The sequence below is a fragment of the Strigops habroptila genome, chromosome 4, assembly GCF_004027225.2.
Source record: "Strigops habroptila isolate Jane chromosome 4, bStrHab1.2.pri, whole genome shotgun sequence".
In the NCBI taxonomy this organism is placed as follows: domain Eukaryota; kingdom Metazoa; phylum Chordata; class Aves; order Psittaciformes; family Psittacidae; genus Strigops; species Strigops habroptila.
In genome coordinates this window covers 51,287,699-51,306,662 of record NC_046358.1, presented here as the reverse complement: position 1 = coordinate 51,306,662, position 18,964 = coordinate 51,287,699, and the positions used below count along the sequence as shown (strand labels likewise).

Sequence of the window (18,964 nt, the reverse complement as noted above, 5' to 3'; positions counted from 1 at the left end):
GCGACATGTTGTGATCCACTGCTGGAGGAGTATTACTGGACAAAGCTCTCCCTTGGAAGGAGACCGTGCCTGCGATGCTCGTCAGTGAAAAATACCAAAAGCTGAAGATGAAGCATCATCTAGACTCTGGCTTAAGAAAAATCTCCATGTGAAACAATATGGAGGTCACACCTTACAGCAATTTTTTTCCTGGAAGAAGGTGGGTGAAATGTTCCAGCTCTAAATTAGTAAAATAATTGCTGCCTCCCATTTCTGCCTGCATTCCTTAATGAAACATTCATTATATCATGACATCGATGGGTTGCTGGATACAACAAATGGAAAATCACCACCAAGATAGATGAGGCTGACTCAGTGGAGTAGGTTTTTTCACTTAAAGTAAAAAAAAAAGAAAGAAGGAATTTTGAGATTGTTTATCATCCTCTAAATCCTTTATCCCCCAAGAAGCAAAATTTATGACTGCAGGAAGGCATTTACTCTAAACCATTAGTGTTCTTACCCTTGGCTATTAGAAACTAAAGCAAATTTCACTCTTACCTCCTTCAAGAGGAAAATTGACATTCTTGACTCAGGTTATTTATCAAGGATAATTTTAACCTGTAACTGGATTTGGAACAGAAAGATCAGACAAGGAGGTCAGCCTTCAGTTCCTGATCCCTTTGCAAACCGGAGTATCAATGAATCCTGCTGCCAGCAAATGCCTGTGCCTAGGCAACCTGAGCTAGTCACTTAGATGTACATTGGAAAACTAACGTAGACTGGTATCAAGAACAATGGTCTGAGACTTACTCAGTGAACCATCTTTGCAACAGTCAGCAGCCAAAAATCCCTCTGCAAAGCTGGAGCTCAAGGACAATATAGTGAAAGGAGATGTCAGAATTATCTCAAAGACAAGCCTGTCTTTCTCTTTTCTGCTTAACAGGAACACTCTTGACGAAGCAGAGCAGGAAGAGAAGCATAGCAAGCAAGAGGGGGGATCTTTCTCTCCTGTGGCTCTTCATGCCTTTGAGGTACCAAACCAAGCATATGTACTGCAGCCTCAGAAGAAACAGCAACCTCAGCACTTCATGTTCTTTCAGGGTCATCAAGAAGGATATACTCACTAGCATCACTCAGGAATACCCCTTCAGCAGTGGCTACCACAGATTCCCTTGCTTAGCTATAAACTGCAAGTTAGTTAAGATGGGAAACTGGAATAAAGTGGTTAATTCACTCAAAATCCTTCCTTGCTGCAGTAAAAAACCCCCACCATATGTCTACCTTTTGCTGCCTCTGTCTTCCTTTCCTCCCTGGCATACAGAAATGCACACCTTCACAGCATGTCAGAAATGGGGTTAGAGGAGCAAGATGCAACTGCTTGGGTTTCAATAAAGCAATGGTGCAACTGCAATGAAATAGAGGAGGTAAAACTGCTCTGGGCACTTTAGTCAAGTAGCAGAGCAACTCCCACCACTTGGACTGAGCACATGGTAAGCTGGGTAAGCTGGGCTCCCCCCCACCCTATGCTCAACCAGGATGCCCTTGCCTTATCCAACACAGTCATTACAGCTTGCTGCAGCTTTGCACTTCCTTCACAGCATATGAGCTTCCCTCCTCTCCAGCCTTCCTCAAGCCAATAAATCCCAGCGGCAGAAATACAACCAGTGCTGCAAACCAGAGCGGCCTCTGAGGCCCTCCATGGAAAACTGCACAAGATAAGCAGGTGCTGCTCCCCCTGGCTGCTAGTGGTCATTGGACCGCTCAAGCGAGAAGACTCAGAAGAGGCTTTTAGCTAAACGGTTTTCACTTTTTTTTTCCAATATCTATCTAAAGATATATATCTATATATAGATATGTAAACTTTTTTAATATAAATGGACTTCCCCCCGCTGTCTGGTTTTGAAAGAGGACCAGGCAAACCCTGACCATCTTATGGTCTATCACTGAGGGAATACACAGAAGGAGAAAAACCATCATAGAACAAAAAATTCAGGAAAAAAAAAAGCCTTACAAAGCTGTTTCCTTCTTATCCTAGTGCTTCCATCAGGTCGTTGCACAAATCATTTAAAACAAGAGAAAGTGATGAGCTGTTACAGTCTCACCTCCTCCTCACTTCCTACCTCCAGGTCTCAAAAAGAACAGCAGAATTCTAGCTGCATAGGTGCTATACATCCCACTCACACAGCAGGCAGGGGTGCATCAGTGCCTTGTGCTCAACCAAACCATAAACCCCCAAGGCCATCTCTGTGATACTTAGATTCAGCCAGGAGCACTACTTTGTGATTTTGGCAGAGCACCAAATACTTTATAGGGAAGCATAGAAAACCCAGGCAGGAAGTTAATCAACTCCAATGAGTTTTTCCCGTTAAATCCTCCAGATCTGGGGCTGCACCCCTTGCAAGCGGCACCAGCCTCAGTGTATCAAGGTCCTCCCGGGTTTTTGGGTTGGGGGCGAGGGGAGGAATTGTTTGCCTTTTTGTTGTTGGTTTTTTTTTTTTTTTTTTTTAAAACCCAAACGAAGTATTTCACAGAATCATAGGATAGTTAGGGTTGAAAAGCACCTTAAGATCATCTAGCTCCAACCCCCAGCCATGGGCAGGGGCACCACACACTAGACCATGTTGTCCAAGGCTCCGTCCAACCTGGCCTTGAACACTGCCAGGGGTGGGGCATTCACAACTTCCTTGGGCAACCTGTTCCAGTGCCTCACCAGCCTCACTGTAAAGAACTTCTTCCTTATGTCTAACCTGAACTTCCCCTGTTGAAGTTTGAACCCATGACCCCTTGTCCTATTACTACAGTCCCTGATGAAAAGTCCCTCGCTGGCATCCTTGTAGGCTCCCTTCAGATACTGGAAGGCTGCTGCGAGGTCTCCACGCAGCCTTCCCTTCTCCAGGCTGAACAGCCCCAATTTTCTTAGCCTGTCTTCATATGGAAGGTGTCCATTTTATAACAGAACTGCAAAACCAACAGGCTGCCAAGGGCCCACACCAACCCTTTGTGCTCCCATCATTCAAGACAACCAACCTAGCAATTTATGAACCTCCCAACATCGTGGAAAATTATCCCAGTAATCCTTAGTCTCTCACCCACAGTACTTGAAACCAGTGCCACTTTAGACTGCTTCCCAACAGGAAGTATTGAAAAACATTGAAAATAGTTTTAGCTTAAAAACCAGTTGCATCAGCAAGAGAGCTAGCCCTGGGGGAGCACTGTCACCTCCGAGCTGGTGCTGGCTATCCTAACAGCAGTGTGAAGGTTGGATGGTGCCACGGTGATGGTGACCATCCGAGTGGTCTCGGGTACCATGGGCTGAGGCTGCTGGAGACAGGACCTCCAGCTAAGACTGTGCTGCAGAAAGCAGCAGAAATGGGGCCATGCGGGTTCAGCGTCAGGACGGTGATAAATTATAAACCCATGAGTGCAAATGCCTGAGTGGCGCCTCAGACAAAAGAGAGCAGTGTCTTGCCGGGGGGAGTGGGCCATTATTGTGTGATGAGAACATAAACACCAGGAAAGACTCACGATATTTAAAAACACTATAGAAGGCGGAGGGGGTCCCTCCTCGCTTTCCCATGGACTTCAGAGACTGGGCAAAGCTTTCTGCTTACCTTAAAGTGAGTGTGCCTGGCAGAATAACAGCAACAGCAAGGAGGATATCAGATTATTCAGAGTGTTATCACAGCTAAATCACGGCTTTTTGAAAATAAGACCCCCATGAGTGGCCACAATCCTGATCCAGCACCACTGAATCGTAAACCAAAGGAAAACTACCTGTATGCTTTGGGTCTGCTTTCAGGAAACATCTGAATGCATCTTCGGTTTGTTTTCAAGTCCCATTAAAGTCTTTAGGACTTAAGCCTGCATTTAAGCATTGACTTCATATGAAACAGACTGGACTCTGTATGAGTTTGCTCCAACACACACCAGTGGCAGCAGTGGTAGACACAAACATACCCTGGAGAAACCACAGGGTCGGTTTGCCACTAGAAGGATCTCCAGAATCCCACTTAAGAAATTACCTGGGAAGTGCTGGGTCACTCCTTTCATATCTGCAGAAACAAAATGATGCACATGCTGCTTTTGTGTGTGCAAAGTCAGGATTTGCCTCCTGGAGACCCAGGCAATGCTGTGCCTGGCTTTGCAAAGGTGCTGGTTAGAAGGAAGATCCCGAGATAGAAGACCAGCACTGATCCCATATGCAGGGAAGGGAGCAGGGAAGCTGCTTTTTTCGAGAACAAGCCCCAGGTGTAGCAATGTTTGTTATTTAATAGCTGCAACTGCTAATTCCAGCTTTGCACCCCAGGCCCTGTTAGAAAATCACCATCTCAAAAGATACTACCTTGCTCACTTACAAAGCATAAAAGATTCATTTCCCCTTCCCAGCAGGAGAACGGAAGAGCAAACAGGTTCCTCTGAAGAAAGTTTCAAGTAGAGTAAGACTGCAGGAGAAGCAGGGTGTGCATGTGTGGCTTGTGTTCCCTGCCCATAAAAAGCTAAATCCTCATGTTTATTCTCTGGGTACAAGCAGTGCAATGCAAAGAGGCTAATGCCCTTCCACATATGCAGAGCTGAAAGCCACTGGTGCAACCTCCTTTTGAAATCATCCAGTAATCTGAAAAACCATTTGATAATTAAGAGATTGCCGTATCATTGCAGTCAGTGCAAATCCAAGAGACCTCTTCATTCAAAGGACATGGGAAATTGGGCCTTTATGTCAGAAGTATGGCAACTATTTGCACTGGTTTCAAATTTTCCCCTGAGTTGGGAAATCATAATTTAATTGGTTTTAAGAGAATGTTTACCTCTGAATCTCCGTAATTAAAAGTGATATAAAACTTATACTGCAGCTGCAAGGCTACCCTTTCCTCCAGCTTCTGTGGGCAGGTTTTTAAAGCAGCAGCTAATGGATAAGAGAGAAGGGAAGCTGAGGAGGAGGCAGCAGAAGCCTGCCCCACCACCTCTGTCAGATGTGGCATAAGTATCTTCTACATCTTTCTCCTCATCACAGGTCCCAGCTGCATTGAGCGGTGCTGGTAATGGCAAAGAGACATCACCTAAACAGGCAGTGGCTTGTGGGAAAGATGCTGCCATAAATATAAATTTGGAAAGCAAGACTCAGCTCTTTGGCTTCAGGAACCAGGAATTCCTAATGTGGATGAAAACCATGCAAAAAACTCATAGTTTCTGTGGCTACCACAGCTGTCCCATCAAAGGTGCTCAGGTAGAGGTCATCCTCCCTGCCCTCCCTTTTATGTTGGTCTCTTGTTCACTTTGATTGCACCACCACTGTCATTTCTCAGAGAGGTTTGTGACACTTTTCTACCAAGACCACATCTCCCATGAAGACCACATTTTGGCCGGACAGGGAGGGAAACCAAATGTGCTACTTCACCCTTCGGGAGACCCTTGTCTGCACTAGGTCAAGACGTGGAAAGGGATCAACTCTCCCAAGTGATGTGGGCCAGGCAGAAAAGTACATGAGAGTTTCACAGGGGCTTGGAAGCTGGTATGGGGTGTTTGTGGAGCTGTGGGCTTGAGAATGTGATGGGACAGAGGTGAAGGAGGAATGTTGTGTGCAGCAGGTGAGCATGGGGCTCAGGATCAAGCCAAGCTAGAAAATACTGAAATGTGAACAGGTCAGCGCTATGGCTAGCAGGAAAAAGGTATTTAACAACATCCAGATTCCAACTGTTTAATTTCAGATTTTTCTCCAAGCAGCCAACCTGCCCAGAGGAGTTTTGACATCTCTCCAAGTGACAGCAGCACCTTTTCTGTTGGTGAACTTGGCTAAGAGGCAAAGTGTTTCTTTGTAAACTGGGGGTAAACCCTAACAGAAAGGCTGCATTATACGTGCTGGCAAAACAGGTAGAGGATCTGGGATGTTACTCTGACTTATTTGTTCTTCCCCATTTTGTACACCATTTTCTTTGCAACCTATCAGACAAACACATTTTGGGAATGGGTAGGTTATTAGTTCCTCATTAAATGTACTTTAATGCAGACAGATAGATGCAAAGCAGCCTGAAAAGACAGTACAGCGGAGACCTGGACCTGACAGAACTCATTCACTGGCCACATGTATGGGTCGACAGAGGAGGAATAATTACAATATTGAACAGAGAACATTTTAGGATAAAGCATGATAAATCTCAGATTGATTATTTCTGCATGTCTGGTATGTGCTATTTTAAGAATAAAGACCACGTGACACCAAGTCTATCTGAATGCAGGTAACTTGAAATTTAAACAAGTGTCATCTGTCTGAAAGAATTAGTTCAGGAGCTACAGAAGGTCACAAAATCAGAGAAGAATGGGAAATGAGAAGATTCACATTTTGTTTATAGTGCCAGCTCTGAGAATATCAAATATTTTAAAATAACTCTTTTTTTTTTTCTTTTTCCCCACCCTGCATAGCTGCTCTGTAAGAAGTGCTGTGAGCAGGGCTCTGAAACAGTCTCAAAGGCAAAAAGGGCATCTTACTTTCATCATGTTCAAATAACATTTCTATACACTGCCTCTTGAAAATAACCATCAAAACAATTTTTCAACTGGCTTTTTCATTTCAGATGAATTTCTGTAAGAAGGGTCTGCTTTTGAAGGAAATTGAGAATTTAAATATTTTATTTTTTTTTGTAATGGAGAGGAATAAAACACTGAGAGCATTTGCTGTGGCTTGGTGCAGGAGGGCCCTCCCATATCCCATCTCCCGGCTTGCAGAAGGAGGGGAGGGCTCTGCTTTCAGCACTGCCTAAATTCAGCATCTCACCCACGTGGAAGGAGAGGAGGGGACCTACTGATGCCAGCTCCCAGCTGGCATTTCCAAACTGAACAGGCTGATTTTCTTCTCACTGGAAAGTCTATGTATTTTGCATGGGAAAAATGCAAATTTGTTTTAGCTATGAACACGGAGGCAATAGCACCTTGTTGCTCTCAGATTCAGGCGCGTGAAATGGGCATATTCATCCACATTCAGTTTTACATCCCCAAATCCTCTTCCTTTCTTGGTAGCTGCACAGATCCCATCAGGCTTTCAAGACACCTGTCAGTTTGGCTGAGTTTGATTTTTTCCCTTGTACTACCACAAGTAACTATTTCTGACAGTACTGTCAGAAGGAGGAGGCTGGCGAGAACACCTGCTTTAAGTTTGCTCTTTACTTCTAGAAAGTCAGACAAATAAACAGCTCTATAATGAGACTTCAGGAGTCTTCCTCCTGCTCCACTCAGTTCTGTACCACTGCACTACCTGTCTTTCTGTCCTGGAGGGACAGTCACATCTGCACTTCTCTCTCACATCTGCATTTCTATCGCTGGCGAGACAGGTTACCTTTCAAGCAAAACCAAATTTCTGTATGTTTTGTAAGTGACATGCCTAATTAAATCTTTCCTCATTTATATTCCCTGTTTCTCTCTGGATTTAGGAAACAGAGAATTTCGGCTACTAAATATTAAGTTCAATTTCTGCTTTCCCCAGCAGCCTGCTACTCTGGCCCCAGGGATATCTCAGCCCCTGCATGTGCATACTCACTGCAATGCCCAGGGCTGTCCCTTAGGAATCCTGCGTGCCTCAACTCAGCTTCCCCAGAACCTTCATCTCTTACACCATCCATCTACTACAGCACCAGCAAGCTCTGGGTTAACAAGTCAAACTCTAACTTTCTTGTATATTTAAGCTCATGCAATCTTCTCTTTCTGGTCCAGCATGACAGCAGCCCAAACACAATTTTTCACACTAGTGTTTTTACTGTACCACTGCTGCCAGGTAACAAACAGATCTCCTGGATATTTCTCCTGGCCATTGCCAGAGACAACCTGAACTGTCACAACCCGCCACTGCCTTTGAATAGAGGCTCCCAACTGACATTAGCAGGAATTAGAGCTGGCTGGAAATGGTTTTTCAAAAGTCAAGCATCTCATTTGAAACGAAACAAAATATCCTGTGCAAAAAAAATCCCAAAGCTATTTAAAACAAGACTTGCATTTTGTTTTGCCTTCAGGACAAAATGTTTGCCCTGTGTGAGGGTTTCCATGGCTTCTCCCTTCAGACGACTCCATTGGAGAGGCAGCTGATGAAGGCGGCCCTGTTCTTGCAAAGGACGGATGGAACAGAACATGCATCTGATAGGCCTTGGCTTGGATGTCTTAATTACCACCAGATGTCCTTTTTATGGGAGAAAGTGTTGCTAGAAAAAAAAATCCCTATCTGACGAGATGCTGGTGGTATTTCCTAGCAGCCGATGCTTACCTCCGTGCTGTGCGTGTATCTCCACCAGGCAGCTGGGATCAATCCGCAGAAGGCCACAGCAAAACAGAAAAATCCCTGAGGATAAAGAGGAAAAATACCATCAGTTACAGCATGGGGGAAGAAAATATCCATCTGAAAACATCATCAGGATATATTTAATACACTCGTTTGAAGAAGTTTAGTTAAACATCACTTTCTTTTAATATTCCTCGTAATGCTGGTTACTTAAAAGAAATTAGACGGACAATAATATGATCCTCCATCAGGAGCCTTCTAATTAACCTGTGGTCATTTGAAGAGGTTAACCAAAAAAGCACCCAGCTTCCTGCAGAGCGGTTAACCTCTTCTGCCCAAATTCCCCTTGGAAAGATAAAAAAAAAGAAGATAAAACCATTATAGTTACAGTAAGTTCCTCTTCTGCAAAAGGACCATGCTCCAGAATAGCATCTCCTTACTCACAGGATTTAATCCCCCATATTTAAAACCTGGCTATCAGTTTCAAAGGAGGAAAACCCACACAAATAGTCCATGAAGAAGCAAGTACCCTTCCTTGAAGCAAGTATCCTTCCTTAGATCAGCACCATCCTAGTTAGACAAAAGAATGACAGAAATATAATTAAGGCCAGCAACTGACCTTGGGGAGTCTAAACAATAATGGCAACGATGCAGGAGATGGCTTGACTTTTGTCTTCTTCCCTAAGCTTGCAGAGCTGGAAGTTACGTGCATTGTCTCTTTATTTGAACAAATCTGGTCCAAAAAAAAAAAAAATACCCTGATGTAAACAGCACTTGCCTGTTGTGACAGCTGGACCAAAGGATTTCGTTCACATAAAAAAAATGAAGGAAAAAAAAGTGCCTGTAAAGTGTTTGAAGGCCAAATGGGCGCATCAAACATGAATCCAGATCTTAGTCTTGGAATGGCAAAAGATGATGAATAAGCACCAGTCAAAAATTATTGTCCTTACAAGCTTTTCCGTGAAACTGTCCCTCTTCCAACACAGTTACGTAGTGGGGGAAAGTTACCCAACTGACTACAGACTATTTTGGTTTCCAATTTTTTTTTTCCTATGAGCTTTTTGATAGTATGATTTTAAAAAGATTAAATCTTTCATAAAAGTTTACCAAATTCAAGCTTAAGGAGAGGAAGAAGAACATTGCTGCTACCAATCCTGCTTCAACAAAAAACTTCTGCTTAAAAAGTGTGGTTAAAAAAACCCAAACAAACTAAAATAACTCCCAAAACTCCCAAACTCCTCCATATGCAGCACAAAAGGAAAATGTATTAATTCAAATCCTGGAAATGAATGAGAACATGCTAGTAAATTGCCTTTTGCTGGTTCTTGTCCATGAGCTACCTGCTGTGTTTCTCTGCTTGGCAGGACAATGCCCTGCCTGGGGGCTTTATGAGCCCTGCAAAAGACTGCCATTGGCATTGCACCACTTTTTTGTGGCTGCCTTGTTTCAGGCTCTGCATCAGACGCTGGGGAAAACCCTGGTACTGCTCTTAAGAAAAGCTTAAATTATGTATGTCCAGTCTCTCCTTTTAATTTCTGGCAGCTGCCTGGCCGTATAGGTGGTGAGATCACTCGCTGCCTTGCCAGGAGCTGAGACGGGATAACAGGAGACCCCAAAGGAGATGAGAGGAAAGTCTGATTGAACACTGACGTGACAAGGGGGATGCAAGTAGTGAAGATAGGGAAGAGCACGCAGGGTAAGATGGCATGGACTGAAGCACGTCATGACCAAGCCCGAACCCAGCCGAGGTAGGTGGTTTAACCTCTGAAGGTACAGCACAAATTGAATGGAGGAGGTGAGATTACACGAGCATTTCAAGTTGCTTCTCACTAGGACCAGACCCTGCATTTTGCACCTCCTCCAGCAATCTCCCTCTCAAACAAAAGGCATAACAAAGTCAATGTTTTCACCAAAATCAAGCTCCAAGACAAGAAAAAAAAAAAAAAGAGAAAATAATAGCAGATGAAAAAAGCAGCGCTGATAGCAATGTGAAAGCTCTTACACATTGTTCCAGTAAGATTTTAATTGAGGGGACCCACCATGAACCTGGGGATGAAAACAGTGTGCCAGTAGCACCACCCAGTTTTCTGCCCATGCTTTCCCTTCCTTCCCCCACCAGCTCTTACAACATCTCTCTGAGGCCAGAAGCCCCAGCTGATTAAAATCCTCCTTCCCATCTTCCCTTCCTCAGCTCCACCCCACATCTCCAGCATCAGCTCTCCCTTTATTTCTGTCTAGCTTCTCTGGGAATACCAAGAGGCAGCCCCTCGGGAAGCTCCTGCTCCAACCAGCCAGTGCAGAGCAATTACACCTCTCTGAGAACATCTTATAAATGAATTATAGGCTGCTTTTTCCCTTCCCAGCCAAAAGGCTTTTGGAAGAGCAACTTTCTAATTACATTAGAAGACATTCAGAAGACAAAAGAAAAAGGCAGTGCTAGTTTGCATACAACATGTGGAAAGGTCAAGGCTGGTTCACCATCTCCCAGACCCCTGGAGCTCCTCGGAGCCGACTGTGAGCTGCTGCTTGCTCCCTTTGCAGGAGGCAGCCACATCAGCCCCGTGGAGGGCTGCCACCAGCCAGAGATCAATTACTCTTTTATGAATTACCTTGTTTCCATCCTTGCTACAAGGAACAATTTGTCTTTGAGAGACTTGACAGAATCCCCAGGCTTCTCTGTTGGCTGGTGTATCTTGTAATTCACCTTTCTGATGCTTCCCCTTCAGTTAAGGGGGTCCCTTAGCTCAGCCTGGGTTCAGCAGCTCTGCCAAACCCCTGCACTCCCAGGGAAGGAGCCGACCTGTGTCCTGCTCAGCTCCAGCTGCTCTTTGGTGCTGTTGTGGCCACTGTAAGAGCCAGCTCCGTGCCAGACTTCACAGCCCCGTGGCGACGAAGAGGGGAGCTAATTTCAGATTGCACCCGTCAGGTTGTATCCCTCTCTTCCTGACCCAGTTCATCTAAGAACACACAGTGGTTTTGCCTTTCCATGCAGCAAATATGAGACAGTGATCTCAGTCCAAAAGAGGAATCTGTTCTCAGCTCCAGCTTGGCAAACTGGCTCTGCCTATGTGTGCTTCCACTGGACGCCTTGCTTGGGAGTGCTGAACCAAGAGGGAGTGCACAGGAGACACATTCATTGTGCAAGCAAGATGCTGAAGTGAGCTGCAGTGTTATTAAGGAGTCTCTACACACTTGTCTGCAATGATACACCTGGGCACAGTAAAGCACACAGCCTGTGCTGTGTGCTGACCCCACTGACATCATTCTGGGTGAAAAATTGGGCTATATCGGGCCTTCATTAAGGCTTTTTTTACCACAGAAATTATTTGGAACTGGTGCTTGGAATAGCTGCTCCATCCTGAATATAAATTTTGCTCTACAGAGGGTTTTTTTAGGCTGGAAAGTTCAGATATAAGAATTTCACCTGGGATATTCTAGTTGCTGCCTGTTTTTTTTATATCTCCCCTGTCTCCATCTGACCAGATAACAGCACATGGTGCCTTAAACCCCACTGGAGCCAGAGTCTTTTCCTTTGTACAAGCAGTACTAGCAAAACTGCAGTTTTCCTTCCTTCTCCTCCCCTTCAATAGCGACATGGCCTTCAGGGGCCCTGAGAGCTGCAGGATGTTTACATTCAGGACTGACTGCATGATGGACCATGGATCACCAAAAAGCAGGGTTTGCCAGAACTCGAGGACAGTCAATAAACCTGTCACTACTCTCCCTGTTTAAGAGGAGCTTTAGGGATAATATCCAGGTTTTAGAACATAATTTTTTTATCCTTAAGTTCTCAGTTACTCTCTAGAAACCTCGCAAGCATCAGTGAATATGCAGTAGTATCTGTCTGGTCTGTTGATCCTGCTAATGCAGCTGCAAGACAAGCTCCTAAGATATGAGTGCTTTAGTCAGTTTGACCTCTTCTGGTTTCTAACCACTGTGCACCCACTATTGTTATTAGGACAGCACCATTAGGGCCTGCAAAGACTGAGACCTGTTGCATATACACAAACCTCCAGATAGCCAGGCAGGGTGAGCATTTATAATTTAAATAGAAAAGAAAAAAAAAAAGACAGTAGGGAAACCAAGACACAAGGAGGAGATGGGATAAACCCAACAGGTCAGTGACCAGGGCAATGCTGCTCTAAGCCCATTTGCATCCTTGCTAGTATCATCTCCCCAGGGTAGCTGGTTTACTAAGCGGCGTTGTGGTGGATTACCCACAGCTATGCAGACTTCCCCTGAGCGCAGCTTCATTTCCTATACAGCCGCAGATGTCAGGCACCTATACACTGGTGTCTCCCCTCTTTGATTAAAGAGTGAATTAAATGGTCTTCTACACAAGACACCCACTTTGCAGGAGAGGGAAAGTCCTTTAAAATCAATAGTGCGGGAAGGTTAAAAATCCTATTAACAAGCGGGAAAAACGCTTCAAGCTGGGGCTGCTGATCACTTCTGCAAGCTACAGCCCAGCGGGGATCAGCAGGGCAGGCTGTGACACCAATGTCAAGTTTCAGAGCCCCACAAGGCTGAACCGCACTCCTGCCTGCTATTACATTGGGCTGTCTCTCCCTGCCTGCATGTCTTGTTTCCAGATTAGAGATTAAACAGGAGCCTTGGGAGGGGGTAGGATCTCGTGGGAAAACGAGCAGTGGGCTGGCCCTTGCTGTAAGACAATAATAGTACAAGGCTGGCAATTTACAGGAATAAGCAAAGCTCCCCTACGGGATTTAAGATGCTGATGAGCTGCTTGAACAGAGGAGCAGAGAATAATGTTGCTGGTGACACGCTCCCGGGTATTTCCCAGGCCCCCCGGCTAATTTCTGGAGGGTTGGGGACATCCTACCATGGCCGCAGTGGCTGCAGCGACCCTGCCCGCTGCATTTCCCCGGCATCTCCCGGTGCCAAGGGCGGGGCCGGGACCGCGACCGCGGAGCTCGGCGGGGCCGCGGCCCCCTCCAGCGGCGGAGCCGGAGCTGCAGCCGGAGCCGGAGCCGGGCAGGCAGCTCCCAGGAAGCGCGGCGGCGGAGGTCCTCGGCAGGGAGCGGGCTGGCCCTGCTGCCCCGGCACCCGGCCCTGCAGCTTCACACGCCCTGGGGATCCTCACGCTGCCGGAGACGGCGAAAACGGAGCTTAAAGGCAATCAAGGGGCATCCCGTTATCCCCTGCTGAGAGCAGAGTGGGATGCCTCATTGCCACAGCCGCGGGCAGGCACCTCGCACCTTCCTCCTCTTCCCACAAGGCAATGGTACCGTGTCCTCACTGCAATGGTATCATCAGACATCCAAAATGAAGACAGCCAACTCTCTCAAAGGATGCAAACTGTGCATGCTAAAGCAAAGCAAACAGGACACACCAGGAGGCACAAAAGTAAATGGCTAGTTTGGGGGTTCTGTCAGTGGGAGGTTTCTTTGCTGGGTTTCTTGGCTGTGTTACACCAAACCAGCCAGCCTCGGGGAGTCAATGGATGTCTGGAGCAAAGGACCTTCAGGTGCTCGTCCCCATGGCAAGGGAAAGGGAGAGCAGCATCAGGTGCCTTCGGAGGACAGCAACTCTGGAGTTTGCTGCTATGTTTTAATTTAACTGTTCAGGAAACAGCTATAATTTTAACAGCACGTTTTACCTACTGGCGTGTCCCAAACCATACCACACAGAGAGTAAGGCAAGTAAACATTATAGAGAAGTTCAACTGTATTTTCAGGCAGCTGTGACAATCTCCACTAGCCCTTGCATACTCATCTGTTGTTTTAGATGAGGTAATTGCAGGCAGACGTTAAAATATACATCAGCAAAAGAGAGGGAAATTATACATACTCTGCTAGCCATATGCATGGGAACTGTGTCACTCAGGCCTCTTTGAATATCTCAGACAGAGAGAGGAAGGCTGCATATTGAGAAGGTGAGAACGTTAACTTCAGTAGCTGCCTTGCGCCAAGTTTTAAGGTGTCAGCTTTTCATATCTGCCATCAGTATAATTTTTTCCAATTACCCAGATGAGATAAATCTCTCTAAAGCTAGTTTATGTATGACAGCAGTGCAATTATTTTATATTAAGTATGGCTTCATGCACAGCAATGTACCTGTTAACTCCTGCCCTTCACATAGCATGGGCAAACATGCAGTGAGCAGTGCTTTTCTGCTCATCCCTCCAGCCCCGAGACTGGAAACTGCTCCCTTCAGACCAAGCCCTGTGTGCAGGCTGTGTTTTTAAATGAGGCTGAGCTCACAGTCTGGTTTACTAATGCTGGCATGCTCCAGGCCAAAACAGGCACTTCGTGGATGATGGAGAGGAGAAAGGTGCCATTTCGGCTTTTCTGGTACCCCTCCACCTTCTCCTTGGAGGCAGAAACTGAGGGTCCAGCCCAAAGCCCCTGTGCCTGCTGCCATGCTTTGTATGCCTTGCACCACCACTGATGGTGGGTGGAGGGGGGAAGGAGGGAAGCTGACTTTGATGTCACAAGCTAGAGGAACAACGTGGGATTCAAAATGGCGCTGCTAAGGTTTCCCCACACAAACCACGTGTTGACTTGTTGAGAAAAAAAATACACTGGGAATCATCATCACTGCAATTGCTTTGGCAGAGAAGCACCTGCCTTTGACCCTGCTCTGGAAGCTGCATACATGCGCCTTGGCAAAAGAAACAAGGAGCAGAAAGGTGCAATCCTCAGCTGGGAGAGGTCATGCCTTTTACAAAAGTGTGTCCTTGCAGCACAGGGTGGAGCAACAGGATGTCCTTCCCCAGGCTTGCACACTCCCCGACACAAGTGGAACAGCCCCCCATTTTAAACCCCCACGTTTTAAGGGTACCAGCCCAAGGTTACAAAAAGCCCCGCCCAATACGCACCATGGCCGTGAGGCTCTGCGATTCCCGCACCATGGCGACACAGCTCAGCAGGGCTGTTAGGATCAGGGTCATGCTGAGGCAGATCCCAAAGTAGAAAGCTGGAAGGAAGTCAGACATGGGAGCTGTGGTCAGACACCAAGACTTCAGGGCTAACAGAGACCTGGTCCGATGCTTTTGCCCAAGGAGGGACCAGAAAGTGCATGTTGGGGAGGTGGTCTGAGGGGACCAGGCTGCAGAACTGCAATTGTTTTCTGATTTATTCAATACCCCCCATCTGTGTACACTGTGGTTGCCCAGCGGGGCTGTAAACCCCTGAGCAGTTCCCACAGCTCCAGCAGAGGGAAGCACCCTAAAAGGGTGTTGGTCCACCCAACAGACCACAAGCTGTCAATTATTTCAGCACTCTGATAAGGATCCCCTGAATGGGGGGTGCTGCTGTGCTGCAGCTGCCCCACAGACCCTATCAGCACTTTGTGTGCTGCTAATCTGGTGCAACACTTGCCCTCTGGTTTCCTCCCTGCTAAGGCAGGGTCACAGCTGGTACTCCAGGGGCCACGGCACTGCAAATGGCTTTGCAAACCTCACTCAGAGCTAACTACGAAGAGTCAGTACTCGCAAGCAAAGCAAGTGGAAGCATTGCTGGAGAGGGGTAGCTGGGAAGCGAGAACCTGCAAGCTGCATTAAGTGCCAATCTATATAACCTGCTATGTGTAGGAAAGGGGGAACGCTGTACCTAAGCTTGAGCTAACATTGTTTTTATACCAGCTGTGTTAAACTGAAATTGAAAACCAGGATCTAGAGAGGGTATGAGCTTGTTTAAATCCAGAGTATAGCTCAGGAAAAGCAGCAGATGCAAGTGCAGCAGAGACGAGCAGGGCATTTTAGGATCTGGGCTGTTCTCATTTCTTTGCTCTAGCCTTGTACCTGAGACTCAGTTTGTATTTCTGCCTTGTGTGGGGCAACCCCCCACATTATCTCCAAAAAACAGGTCTTCCCATGCATTTCAGCTCCCAGCCTCAATTTTCAGCTCTGCTTCAACTCCTGTAAGAGTCCCCCTCCCCACGCCCCCAGGGCTCTTCCAGCCCCACAGCACTTTTAGGTCCGTCTGTGGCTGAGCTCCCCCTGAGCTTTCACTGATCAAGGGAAGGAGAAGGTTAGGGAGACAGTGAAAAGAGGGACAGGAGCAAATGCAGCAGCACTTTCTGTGCCGGGCGTACAGATCTGATAAAGAAAAAAAGTGCCTGTGGGACTGTGTTAGCCCTGAAGCATCCTCCAAAAGTCAGCCCCTGCCTCCTCCTATGATACCTCTGCATTTTCTTCCATTGCTTCAGGGGATTTTGCACCTCCTGCATTCACCAAAGGTCTTAACTGGGATGTAACCACGACATACCTGTGTGGTGGATGACTCTGTAAGAGTTGCTCTCCAGGGAGATGTCGCTGATGAGGCTGAAATGGGGCCCATAGTGGGTGACTGTGCTCAGCGTGGCAATGGACAACCCTAGCAGCTGGAAAAGAAGGTTTTTAGGAAAGGATTTACAAGGCAGCAGTTCCTGCTGAGCACACACAAAGCTTTGAGGTGTATCTGGATACTCCTGAGCTCATGCAGATACAGGAAGCCTGATAATCCAAATACCATTGCATGTACCCTAAAATACACATAAAACGACAAGCCCCAGACACTCAACCATACTGAAGCTCATTTTACCTCTTGCATAATGAGTGCACGTGGCACTGCACAGTCCACAGTCTCTTGGCCAGTGCCAGTGAATGAAATTCCCACCACGTGAAGAAAACCCAGAGGATTGATCCTCTTGCAGCACACTCGTGCAGCCTCACCTGCTCTGCAGAGTATGCACGTGCAGTTATGAGGGCTGCCAGCTTCAGTACTGATTTTGGGCAGGGGTGATATTCTCTGCATTGCTCTTTGCAATGCTAGTCCCATTGCCTGCTGTTGGCTATTATTTCCTATTGTAAAGTGCAAAAAGCTGAGTCTTGTAGTACTCCTAAGTAATCTGTGCTGGCTTTTGTCTCCACAACGTGCTGCTGGGCCACCCGTGTTTCTGTCCCATCCCTGAGAGCACTGGCATGCCTAAGGCATGGGTAGCTACCAGCACGTTACCCTTCATGTTGCCCAGAGCCAGTCCAGGCAGTAGAGAGGGAACATTTCTGATGGCACCTGCCTTCTGATGGCACATGTGCCTTGCAGCACAACTGGTGGCAGAGCTGACATGGAGGCACCAGCAGCAGCACAGTTAAAAACACCTCCAACTCTAGTGTAATGAACCTGGAAAATACAAGATGTGAGGCCACTCCTAGCTCCTAAGATAAGCTTTCATAATTTTTTGCCTTTACAATATGAAAACATAAGGCAGCTATCCCTGTGTCAGATATGACAGTCCGGTGTCAACATAATCCCCTCTGTATGACATTTTCTAGTAGCTTTTGCTGGAGACTTACAGTTTTGGAGACTAAATACATCCAAAACGTAGCATTTTCTCCTTATAAATAACCTAATTTTTGGCACCTACTCATCCTCCATGCTGCACATTACTGCATATCTCAACGCACACCCAGCAAAATGCTAAGTGCAACTTAGCTCAGATATCTGAGAAACACCACTCTAAAATCCTCCCAACAGCAATAATGTGATCCTAGCTATCCACAGCAGCTGTGCCTTAATATCTCTTCTAAACATGCTTGGTAGCAATCCTCCTTTGATTTCCTCCAAATGACGTATTTTTTATTTGGAAGAGAGAACAATGTACAGTTACTACAGCCAACAGACTTGAGATGTTGAAATTTGGACAAACTATACATTTCATGTATGGCCCAAAATAAGCTATTACCTTTAAATTACACTCTTTCCAAGCCACCAACCCTCTTTGAAATAAATACAGATTATTATTATTTTTTAAGCTTGCAAGTTTTGATGAAGTGAAAAGGCAACAAACACATACAACTCAAAAACATCCAGGAGAAGCATTTCCCAGTTTCCACTGTCTGACATCAGCTCTAACAGAAGATGTTAAGAAGCTCCCCTTGAACTTGCTTCAAAAGCTGATAAAAAGGATCCCTAGAATTGCTTTCACTTTGTGGTGCAGACCCACAGGTCTCTCACATATGCATCCATTGAAGCCTTGTGGTTTCATATCCTCACCAATTCCACCTGTAGCTGACCATCCTCCCAGCAACAAGTGTGACTGCAGCAGGTCCATCCTACCTGTTTTGCCCCAAGGAGACAGGAGCAAATACCTTTTGGCTGAAAACCACCCATTCTGCCAGCAGTGACCTTTGCTTTCTCCTTCGAGGTGGCCACCGGCTCGTGAAAGAGCTGCAGCAGCATGACAGCCCTGAGAAACCAGAAGTCTATCAGCGGGGGGGGTGATGCTGGTGGCCAGCGATAACCGCACAGGGCACCACGATAACTCAGGCAGTTAGCTTTGCTTGCCCTCCACCCATGAAAAACAGAATGTGAGAAAGCCTGACCCTCCCTGAGCAGGGACACGAAAGGCAATGGTTCACCTCGATTCTGCAGAGATCGCCCCAAAACTGCCCGCTCACCATGACACAGAGGCTAGTCACCAGCAGCTGGCACTTGGTGGTCCTCATCCCGCACCTCAGTCCCATGGCTGCTTGTCCCCAGAGAGAGCTGGCAGTTGTCCCTCCGGCTCTTGATAAAGCCTGGGTTTCCCCGAAGGGAGGCATGGCCACAGCGGGGCCTCTCGGGAAGTGTAGTCCCCACCACGTGCTGCTGCACCTCCTCCTGCCCGACTATTAAATCCTCGTTAGAGCAGCTGCCTTCTGCCTGGGCTCTTGGTGGGCTGCCATCGGGTCCAACATGCAGCCAGCTGGGAAAGGAGGAAAGGCATAAGGAAAAACAGCCT

The 18,964-nt window shown here is 46.6% G+C and overlaps 1 protein-coding gene across 3 annotated transcripts in view; it reads right to left on the bottom strand.

Annotated features, from left to right (window-relative positions):
• The window catches only part of TSPAN32 (tetraspanin 32), a 36,693-nt gene extending 17,934 nt beyond the window's left edge, over positions 1–18,759 (bottom strand). For all 3 annotated transcript variants that reach the window (XR_003990799.1, XM_030481318.1, XM_030481317.1), the window contains exons 1-4: positions 18,642–18,759; positions 16,471–16,585; positions 15,081–15,178; positions 8,225–8,299 (exon numbers count right to left, since the gene is read on the bottom strand). Coding sequence is in view for 2 of the 3 variants with exons in the window: in XM_030481318.1 (XP_030337178.1) it covers positions 8,225–8,299; positions 15,081–15,178; positions 16,471–16,585; positions 18,642–18,707 (354 nt within the window). In the remaining variant the exon portion in view is untranslated. The remainder of the gene's footprint in view (positions 1–8,224; positions 8,300–15,080; positions 15,179–16,470; positions 16,586–18,641) is intronic.
• Between the last annotated feature and the right edge of the window lie 205 nt (positions 18,760–18,964).